This window comes from Kryptolebias marmoratus, linkage group LG13 (genome assembly GCF_001649575.2).
Source record: "Kryptolebias marmoratus isolate JLee-2015 linkage group LG13, ASM164957v2, whole genome shotgun sequence".
In the NCBI taxonomy this organism is placed as follows: Eukaryota; Metazoa; Chordata; class Actinopteri; order Cyprinodontiformes; family Rivulidae; genus Kryptolebias; species Kryptolebias marmoratus.
The window spans coordinates 25,232,622-25,243,714 of record NC_051442.1 but is presented as its reverse complement, the minus strand read 5'-3'; the positions used below and the strand labels follow the sequence as shown (position 1 = coordinate 25,243,714).

The 11,093-nt window shown below is 38.2% G+C and overlaps 1 protein-coding gene across 3 annotated transcripts in view; it reads left to right on the top strand.

Moving 5' to 3' along the window:
* The window catches only part of robo3 (roundabout, axon guidance receptor, homolog 3 (Drosophila)), a 183,023-nt gene that overhangs the window by 75,752 nt on the left and 96,178 nt on the right, over window positions 1-11,093 (top strand). For all 3 annotated transcript variants that reach the window (XM_037979119.1, XM_037979120.1, XM_037979118.1), the window contains exon 7: window positions 10,523-10,647. In XM_037979119.1, coding sequence (XP_037835047.1) covers window positions 10,523-10,647 — 125 coding nt within the window. The remainder of the gene's footprint in view (window positions 1-10,522; window positions 10,648-11,093) is intronic.

Sequence of the window (11,093 nt, the reverse complement as noted above, 5' to 3'; positions counted from 1 at the left end):
ATGGCTAAATTAGGGTTAGAGTGCGGGTTTTTGATGTTTGTCTCTTTCTTACTGTTTATTCATTGTCACGTGCTGTTTTTATTTTGTTTTTTAATTATGTAAAGCACCTTGAAATGCCTTGCTGCTGAAATGTGCTATACAAATAAAATTTGATTGATTGATTGATCTGTCTCGCCTACTGATGGTGGTCAGAGGGCTCAGTGGTGCCGGTGTAATGGCAGCCTCACTTCAAGCTACAATGTAGCTTCCTGCCATCAGTGTATGACTGATTGCAGTGTAAAGTGCTTGGGGGGTCCTTGGACTAGATAAAGCACGATTTAAGTGGAAGCCATTTACCAACTCATTGTTCTACTTTCAATTGTTAAAGATTAGTTAGCAACTCAGAATTGTAAAGAATAGATGACATTTTTGTTGACTGTCACTGAGTTTTAAGTGTTTGCTGCTGCTGTGCCGCAGTGTTTAACACAGCCAATGTTTCAAAGTTTCATAGCCTGTTTTTGTTCGCATGGCTTGTAAAACCGTATTCTAGGCCGTCTATAATTTTGTTCCCCATCTCTTCTCACATGGAAACAATCTTAGCTTGCTTTAGGTCAACCATGTTTTTGATTTGATTTACTAGAGTACATTTTAGACATAAAGACAGGCAGAATTTAAGCAGAATCTAATAATATTTATTATTGGTGTGGTTTTTAGACCAGGGGGGGACTGGAAAGAAAAAGTGCCCCAGTTGTTCCTGACAGACTGGCCCGCTTTCAACTGCTGGGTTGAAATTTTTAATTAAAAATATAGGCCTATAAGTATATACACACACATACTTACAGTGCTAATGTGACATTTTTTTATCCTCAGATGGCCAATTTAATTTACTTCAACAATATTAATGTATACATATATAGACTATAAAGTTAACTATATCAAAGCCACATAGTTTCTTGCCTTTCAGCAAAATAACTTCCAAACATTAAAAAACTTAATTTGACACAATAGAGGGAAATAAAAGCTGGAAAGCTACTGTATTTGTCAACCAACATTGTTGACTCTATGAGTAATCTCTGCAGCAACTGACTCTGCTACAACATCTACAATCTTAGCACTCTCCAGCATCTTTAACACATCTGGCTGAGGAAGCTACTTCTCCTTTGCTCATTTCAAAATTTGAGCTTTTGACCCTCCGGCTGTCCATTGCCTCACCTGGCTCATCATCAGCCACAGTCTATGCAAGAAATTAGTATTGGTAGTGTGTAAAGTGCTGCGCAAATACTGTGCAACAGCCATTACAACAAAAACATTTTAAAGTTAGAAATACCAAACAATGCTAACCTCGCTTGTGCTGCTGCTAGCGGTAGCATCTGACCTCTCGTCATATTTGGTGGAGATACCAGAACCAGAACTAGAGGAAGGACCACCAACCAAGTCAGATTTTTTTTTTACATTTGTTGCTGCACTTTCTTGGAAGGCTTTCTTTTCTTTTTTTCATCTCCCAACTTTTCAGTGCCACCTTTACCTTTCATAGTTTGCTTCCGCTGCTCCATCTTCTTTATTGTTTCTTATAGTGGCAGTGATTAACAAGTAATGGAAATGTAAAGTAAAGGAATGACATGACAGGCTAGAGCCACAGCACTGCGCATCGCCCTGTTGGATGTGCAAGACTTACTAGGAGATTTAATGAATGTGGCACTAGTAGGGACAAGGCTTTTCTGATTCGTGACTGCTGAGTTATTAATAAGTGTTTGTTTTTGTAGGCCAAACTTTACGAGACCCGTTTTTCTGATCTTCGCTGCTCAGAGTCAGCCGGTCGGCCCTGTAGCGCACATTTATGTGTCCACTCTGTGGCCGCGCGCTGAGCAGATCTGCCTGACTGGAGCGGTGGAGAGAAGGTGTTTGAGGCATCGTGGCACCACAAAACGAGCGTGCTGCGTGACCACAGGGCTGGAGCGACAGCACCTCCATGGCCTAAACCACTGGCACACCAGGGAAATCCCCAGTAGTCCCTTCTGCCTGTCGGCCCCTGTTTTAAACCTAGACATTTTGGGTTGTAGCCTTGGATGCTTTCTGTCTACAACTATTTTGAGAGAAAATTTGTTGCACATATTTTTTGAACATGCCAACAACAGAGCATGCTTCTGATTCATTCAAAAAAATGAGAATCCTTTCAAATGTCTTAAGACAACTTTGCCAACTAGTCTCCAACAATCCCAGCTCAGTGAGATATTGCTTTTATGAAATTTACCATGAATAAGAGGTTTGACGTGTGCCATTAAAACCTGAGCCTGAGGTTAGTCAGCCCAGTGTTAATGTGTGCAGTTGGGACAATGAAAACAGGTGTATGATTTCTGTGGAAGGAAACACTTTTGAATCAAATTGAAGTTTTTACAGTTAAGTTGAGCAACTGAAAATGCAGTGCTGAGTGCTGAATGACTTTGCTGAAGAACCTGAGACTGTGCTCTTTAAGCTTAAAGAAAACATGGGCACATGAGCCGAGCACTAAAAGTTGCAAAACAATAAAAGCTAAGATTAACGAAAAGCAGGAAAGTAGCAAAAGACTAGTTAAAAGCTAAAAATAGTAAAAGGCTAGTTAGAAACTAAAAATGGAACAGTAGCTAAAAGCTAAAAATAGCACTAGAAGATAAAAAATACAGCCAGCACCTGAAGCCGATTTCAAAGATAACATTTACATAAAGTCTATGTAAATAAAGTTAAAAAAAATTGAAAAATATTAAAGTTACAAAAACCAAAACTATTACACTGCATAGAAAGGAAGTGAAATGACTGACCAGTCTGATTTTTCTGCAGTTTTATAATATATGCAGGAAATACATGAGGAGTATTAACATTTGAAATTAATGACAATGCTGCTTTATAACTTATTCTGGGTTTATTTAAAGTTTTAGCATCCCTCCAATTTTTTCTATTGATGTTGGATGAATAAGTGGGAGCCTGGGCATAAAAAGCTAACACCCAATTGAATTTAAGCTCAGGTGAATTATAGCTCAGTCATAATATATCACACCCAGGAAATAAACATCTCCTCAATCATCATTTGGAAATGGAAACAGTCTTGGAGAAAAAAAGTCTGTTTGTAAGAGAAGGGGCTGTTAGATGAAAGGAAAGGTGCAGCAGCAGCAGCATTAGTATGTTTTTTCTAAGGGACGTGTGAAACACAACTGTGACACCTGCCTGTCATATCTAAGACCCCAAAGAGCTCCTGCTGGGAAGGAGATTGTGTGCTGAACCTGTGTGTGAGCTCCAGTATGTTACTGCAAATCATTACATGAGTGGGGAGGATGGAAGGTAAGACATTTTGTTGTCGATACTTTGTCTGCCTCTGGTTTGCAAACTAAGCAACACATTGAGTACAAACAACAGCAATGGAATGTAAAGGAGGTGCTCCATATGTGGTGCTGACACAGTTTTGTTGATCATCCTCATACCTGAAACCAAACTGAGGCACTGTACACATGGAAATGTTTCTTTTTGCAAAATTAAAGTACATAAAGGCTTGTTATTGTTTCAGCCTTGTATCCACTCGGAAACTGCATTTTAAAAGCAGGTTCCAGAGTGAAAGCATTCTTGAAACACCACCCTAACAGCTTAATCACAACCTTTTAAAAATGAAGGCATTGTTCCATCTCCAGCCTAACCTATGATCCCAAGTGTCACAACTTAACAACGATACAGATTACAGGGTTTGTGCTGCAGATACCAGTTTCTTAACTACAGCAATCATAAGACAGGATCTATGGTCTACGGTCTATTGTTCCTATAGTATACCCCATGAGTTTATGTGCATGCTCCATGCCTTGTTTCTTGTTTCTGGTGTGTTTTTGTGGCAATGTTACAGTACCATAGACAGGTCTGGCATAGTTACTATAGCATTTTTAATCATTTTCTGCATTTCCAAAAAAGACTTTTCTTTTTAAGCAAGCCTACATGATTTTATGATGATGATTTTATGATGATGATTTTAGTTGCACTTTGTAGCACTTTGAGAATTTTGTTAATGAAAAGTGCGTTACAAATTAAATTCTTTATTACTATTATTTCCATATGGATGAAAGCCTTCTAGAGTTAGGGAGTTATTTTTTTTGAGGATATATGTCAACTTATTGCACACTCACTGTCAGCTCACCACACAGGTGATGGGAACTCACTGCACTATTCAGTATTGTAGCTAAACATGTTTATGTAGGTATATAAACGTCTATATAGCTATGATGTGTATATAACCTTAACCCCTAACCTTAATGTTTATAAATCGGTAATAAGACTTATTCATTACTCTGAGATAATCTTATACTGTTGTCATTGGTGGTGTAGATTTTCAGTCATCTAGGAAAACTCAACAACAGATCAACTATTCTGTAGTTGAAGACATTTTGCTTCTCATCTGGAGAGCTTTGTAAATTCAAAACTGGAGAAAATGCAGTTCCAAGCTTTGAATTGCACGGGATGCTTAATTTATGCAGTTAAATTCACATACAGATTGATCTCATTCCCCTCCCACCTGAGGGTAGTTAGGGTCTTTGCTTGCCTGGTTATCAGGTCATTGTAAGTTGTAGAAACCTGAAATCTGAGATCTTCTCTGTTTAAAGTTGGTCTTTCCTGTTTGACATAAATGGCTTGCTTCACTCCTTTCTCAAACCTTCTGTCTTCTCTGCGCAAAATATGAACATTTTGGTCCTCAAAGGAGTGTCCCTTATCCTTGAGGTGTAGATGAACCACTGAGTCCTGTCCAGAAGAGGTGGCTCTCCTGTGTTGAGCCATGCGTCTGTGGAGAGGTTGTTTGGTCTCTCCGATATAAAGGTCTGAACATTCTTCGCTGCACTGAACTGCAGACACAACTCCGCTCAGTCTGGGTTTGGGTGTCTGAGAGTCCTATTAGATTTGAAATGACATGTTTTGAAAGAATCCTTTTGGGCCTGTTTATATTTGGTTTTTCGACAATGTTTTGAATCCATTTTGGATGATATGACTGCACGTTCACCTGCTCACATTTGTTGGTAATACGCTTTACAATCAAATGTCAAAAACCTGTTGTCTGCAGATACACATAAACAAAAACAGAGGGCTGTCAGTGAGCAGTAGGTCTGCTGATGACATAAAATAATGACATTAAATTCAGACATCTGAACTATATTATTATTTTGACATTAACATAATTCATAGAAATTTGAGTTAACTAGGCTTAAATTGGCTTAACTACTTATAATATATATTATATTATATTATGATATAAATGATAAGTGTCTTCACAAAAAAAGTTAATAAGTTCATCCATGTGTGCATGCAATGATTACTTTCTGCAAGTCTTATTAAAATTTGTCTGGTACTTCTTGAGAATTTTTGGTAACAAACAGACAAATGAACGCATGGATACACACACAGACATGACAAAAACATTATTACCTGCCTTCACCTTTCTGTGCCAGCAATATATATCCAAATAACATACAGGCACTTTTTTCTTGATTTGTTTCATGTTTAAATCCACATCCTTTTTTCAGTCTAAACTGTGAATGCTAATTTTCCTTCAGCCCAGAATTTAATGCTGGTGTCACGCCGACTGCACCCATTATTGCTAATTATTTATTACAGCCTCCAGCATTGTGCCAGCACTCCGCCTTCAATCAAACACAGTTATTCTCCAGACACAGCTATGTGGTGCACCAAACATATTCAGTCCCAGCATCACTGTTTTCTGTCAAGTCTAGAAAATCTTCATGTGTTGATAAGCTTTTTTTTCTGTGTTGCTGTGAAGCCTTTTGTTTTCTCTTGTTTGTTCATCTGTGTGTGTACAAACCCAGAGATGTCTTACATAAGAAGTAAAAGTTACACTGCATTTCTTTTAGATTTCAGGCATTGCATCAGCCTCCCCAGGACGCCTTTCCTTAAATTAGCTGGGAAGTGAACGCAGGTGGTTCTGTCCCACTTTCTCATCTTCACATCCAAAACACAGAAGTGTAGGTTTGGACATTGGCCTTTAGGGTTAGCAGGGGGTAGCATGTTTAACCCCATGACATGACCCTGAACAGATCAGTCAAGACACCCTCTGAGGTGTGATTTATGCTACTGGTGACACATTGACACACTCATGCTGAGCTGAAAGGGCCTGGATGGAAGTGTGGGGGTCTAAATTTGTATCTGGGATGTAAAATTAGCCTCAGTCTTACTTGTAGGATATGTACGAACAAAAAGCAGTTCAGTGGGAGGGATGAACAAATTATCAGTACTTTATACTGATCTGCTTTCAGTGCGAATACAACACCACCCAATTTTGTGTTCAAGTTGCTTTTTCAGGATTTTAATTGTATAAAATAGTATCTCACTGTGCTGCAACTATTGGAGTCCAGTTGGTGATTACAAATATGACTCCAAAAATACTAGCAGATGTTTTGTTATTCTTACTTAACTCAAAGTGTTTGTGACCAAAAGATCAGGGAGCCACAGGACTGCATTTTGAACAGCAAGTTTAGTTTTTTTTTAAATAACGGCATATTTTCATGTGAATGGCTTGCAAAACGGTATTTTTGGCCATGCACATGATTTTATTGTTCACTTCCTCCCACATTATACTCACCTTGCCAGCCTACTTCATGTTAATGATTCAATCTGCTGGAGGACATTTTAGAAATGAAGATAGGCAGTTTTTTCTTTAATAATTATTGTTTATCCTCAGTGTGGATTTTAGACCTGGACATGTTTCCTGTCAGAGGAGAGCCACATGGAAGTGTCTAAATACAATATTAGTGCTTTTGATATGTGTTTGAGATGCCTGCAAAAACTCTGTGACTACTTTCAAAGAAAATTTGTTGTCTAAATTATTTTGAACATGTTCAAAATTTAAGCAAGACTTCCCATTTTTGTTATGGCTGTGCATGGCGAACCCAGCACACAGACTCATTTTGGATTAAAGTAAAAAGTAATTTATTAACAAAAAAGAAAACAAAAGGCTGACGTGGCAGCAAAAAACAAAGTAACAAAAACCGTACAAACAGGTGGCAGGGTAGACAAGGAGCAAAAAAACATGGAGCTTTAACGTGGCATGAAAAAACCCAGGAGCAAGGACATAAAAGAGCAGACGGAATGAACCAGCGAGAAAGTGACAAAGACCAGATTATATAGGCAGAGGATGATGAGGAAGTGGACACAAGTGAGTGATTTGGATCTAGAGCCAGGTGTAGACGGGTGTGACAGGCTGAGAGGAGAGCTACTGAACTGAGGGCAGGTGAGTGGTGACAGGGAAACACATGAGAACAAAGACCACCAGAGCAAACACAACACAAGAGTGACAATATACGATAAAATAACTCAAACAACTCAGTAAAAGAAATTGAGAACCTCTGCAAAATGTTTGAAGACTTTTTGGAAACACCCAGTTGAATGCTGTTCACCAACCAGTCACCAGCAGTCACAGCCCGATGAGATACTTTAATCAAATTCTAAAAGGAGTTTTGGAAAAGTGTTAAATAAATAAATAGGAGCTCTACGTCACATCTTACCTTTGAAGTTTTGGTCACCACATACCCAAAACCTCTGAGTACAAAAAGAAGCCATCTGGTATCTTCATACCCAGCCAACGTTGATGTGGTAGTAGTTCAGAACATCCTCAACACATTCTGTAAACATCTCATCTCAAAATGACCTGGAAAAACTCCTTCATTTTTCAATGTAAGATGATCTTAGTCTAAAACTCTGGCATGAAAGGCGGTGGGTGACGTGTTCATTTAAGGAATGCTAGGTCTTTATATTTTTCTGTTTTTGGCCTCTTTATTGGAAAGCTCTTTTCCTTCTTTCTCTACACTTTTATTCTAACTGAGGATGAGAATGAAAGAGAAGCAGGAGATCAGGAGGAAAGACAAGAAATCAATTAGGACTGTTGGAGAGCATCATTATGCATTCACACCCTCTCTGCTGGGGTCGGCCTGTCACTTTGTTACAGAATCAATACAAATCAAAGAGGTGTGTGCACGAGTGAACACAAATTCACCTCACATATGACTGCAAAGTCAACGGGAGAGACCCTGCCACGTATCTGAAGCCTCATTCTTCATATGCTCAAAGACACAAGATTAAGTTCAGAAGAGTGACCCACAAACCGTAGAGTACAGTTTGATGTTTTCTGCAACCATGTGTAGGCCAGTATGAGAATCTGACTCTATCAGAACCTTCAGCAAAAATACAGAGTTTCACCATATTAGTAAAAGTATAACATTATTTAAAAACAAAAATGCAATTACAATTTGTTTTGGTGTGTAAATAATATCACACATTGCTTAAAAATGGTTATTTTATAGACATAAAACTGACATTGTAACTGATAGTAACGGTGGAATAATGCTAAATATAATATTAATTGATTGATTTTAATGCATAGATATAAATAAGGTAAATGACAGAACACAAGTGAAAATGTTGACAGTAAAATCAATATGTCAGCTTTTTCTTGCACCCAGTATAGATTTTAAACCAACTTGTGATCAGCTTTTTGGTTTATAACATTTTAGTATAAAAATATTTGAATTAAGTAATGAGAATAAATTTACATTTTAATTTAAATGTAGTGTCAGCTAAACCCTGGTGTCTGAAGGCTCATTTATTTAATTAGTTAATTGTTTATTTAGAATTTTGAAGTTATTTGTACCCATATTTCTACTTCTTTGCTGTTCTGCATTTTGTAACATTGAGTTCCTGACAAGCTGATGGTCCGAATTTATTATCTGGGTCTTAAGCCTCTGTAGCGAGCCTGAAATAGATTGTATACTGTCTATTACCTGCTAAAATGCTAACTCCTAGCCTGTTTCAAATGTTTATTTTGTTGTAAAACAATGTTATCTTGAAAAGCGAGACAGTTGGTGATCCTCAAATAGACCGGCCTTAATGGAACAGAAATATTCCTGGTGTTTGGACGATTGGCTGTGCACTGGCATTATTCTAAGGGGATTTAAGAGAAAACCATAAGTCCTATAGCAGTAAGAGACACTGGGTAAAAGAAGACAAAAGACATCTATGTTTTTATGTATTAGCTGTATAAAAAATGTAAAGTTGATGGGGTTAAGAAGAGTTTGCAAAAAAATAGGAAAGTTTTAACAAAAAACGGTAGCAATTTATAATAATTACGCCTTATTTTGCCTTATTTAATCATTAATAAATGATTAATTAACCTTGAAAATATCTTTAATTAAGGATGATTTATACTTAAGAAGTTTAAATTAACACATTTATTAATGCTTTACCCATAAAGGCTAATTACTTCCAAACCAACATACTCAATGTTTATTCATGCCTAATAACTGATGAATTAACTGTTCTGTATACTGTGTGTGTATATGTATGTAAATGCTCATATACGTAAATGTACTTTCACACCATGTATTAGACATTAATGGTTAGAGAATGTTTGAATTGACTATAGACGTATCCTGTAGTGCAGTAGTAATTCAGACACTTGCTAGTAGTTAAGTCTTTTTGCGAACCCTTATAAAGTGAGAACTATTTATGCTTTGTGAAGTGTTTGTTATTGTAGAAAAAACACACAAGTTCCTTTTCACCTGTGGAAATCAGACCAAAATAAACACCTCCAAGTTCCATTACTTTAATATAAAAAGGAAGCCTTGCAATCTTTAAGTAGTTGTTCTACATTGTTGGCCTTGTAGAACATTCTGCATTTAGTTTACTGACCGTGATTAAAGTGTACATATGTGTGTGTTTCTGAGGTCGTATTCAGACCTGACACATTTGTTTCATTTTAATCGAAGCAGAGTTCGTTTCCAGCGTTGGTCCGGACTTTTTGTGCAGGTGTGAATACAGTCATGCGAACTCCGGTGCGGATCAAACAACCGGACCGAGACCCACTTCTTGAGGTGGTCTCGGTCCGCTTCCAAACGAACTCTGGTGTGAATACAGACCGGACTTGAGCCGAACTAACTACGTAAAGCCTGCGCCTTTTTGGACTTCACGGGCCACCGTTGTTAAGCATCATGGCACAGAGCATCTCGTCTTCTTCGAGTTGCGGCACGCATTTGCCGGCGCCGTTCCAAAAATAGAAGTAAAACGTCATTAAACCGACGTTGAATGAGCTGCTCTTGAATTTCAAAATGGTGCTGTAATTGTACCAACAGAGCGGATGTGCACATAACAAATCCAGCACGCAGGACTTCCATCTTTATTTCCAACCGCTGCCCCCGTCTTTCTGTCCAATGGGAGCAGTGACCGTCACCCACGTGGCTTTGTTTAAAAATTATAGTCCGCTTACAAAAAAGCACAATGTGAATGCAAACCGCACCAAACGAAAAAAAAAAAGTCCACTTTTGGTCCGGACCAAAGGACTTTCCTGGTGTGAATCCACCCTTAGTGTGTGGTTGAAAGATAAAGACATGGAGAGTTTGATAGAGTTGTCAGATTGTTGTTATCACTGTGAGCCTGTCAGCACTCAGCTTGTACACAATCTGACATGCTTGAAGAATGACACACAGAGACTCCCATTGTCATGTTTGTCCTTTTGTCTGTTTTTTCTGTGTTGCAGTTCCTCCTCAGATTGTGATGCGGCCACGAGACCAGATTACAGCACCAGGTCGCACTGTAACGTTCCTCTGTGGTACCAAGGGAAACCCACCTCCAGCAGTGTTCTGGCAAAAGGAGGGCAGCCAGGTGAGAAACCACCTGTCAGAACCATCACAGTGAACAATGAAAGAGCTGTTTTACCTGAGGCTGCTGTTTGAAATATCTGACAGAAACTAATCGGCACCTTCAGTCAGGATCTGGTATTTTTCATTGTTTTTATTGTATTAATTAGTGCTGGGCGATATAAGGATACATATTGTGGGGACAATAGAAAAGTGTCTATCGTGATATATTTTCTTCTATCGTCTCTATCGTTTCTATCATAATTGTATCGATGATTAATGTAAATATTTCATAACGTAGGCTACGACGAATGTATTAGTGTTGTCACTTTGCATACATTCAGTTTATATAAGTGATAAATAAGAAGAAAAAATAACTATTTTGCGAAGAACCTCCGTTTTGCGACATGACGCTGCTTTCTGTGTGGGTTTGTGACATGCTTTACGGCAGCGGCTTTCTGTGCGGCGCCG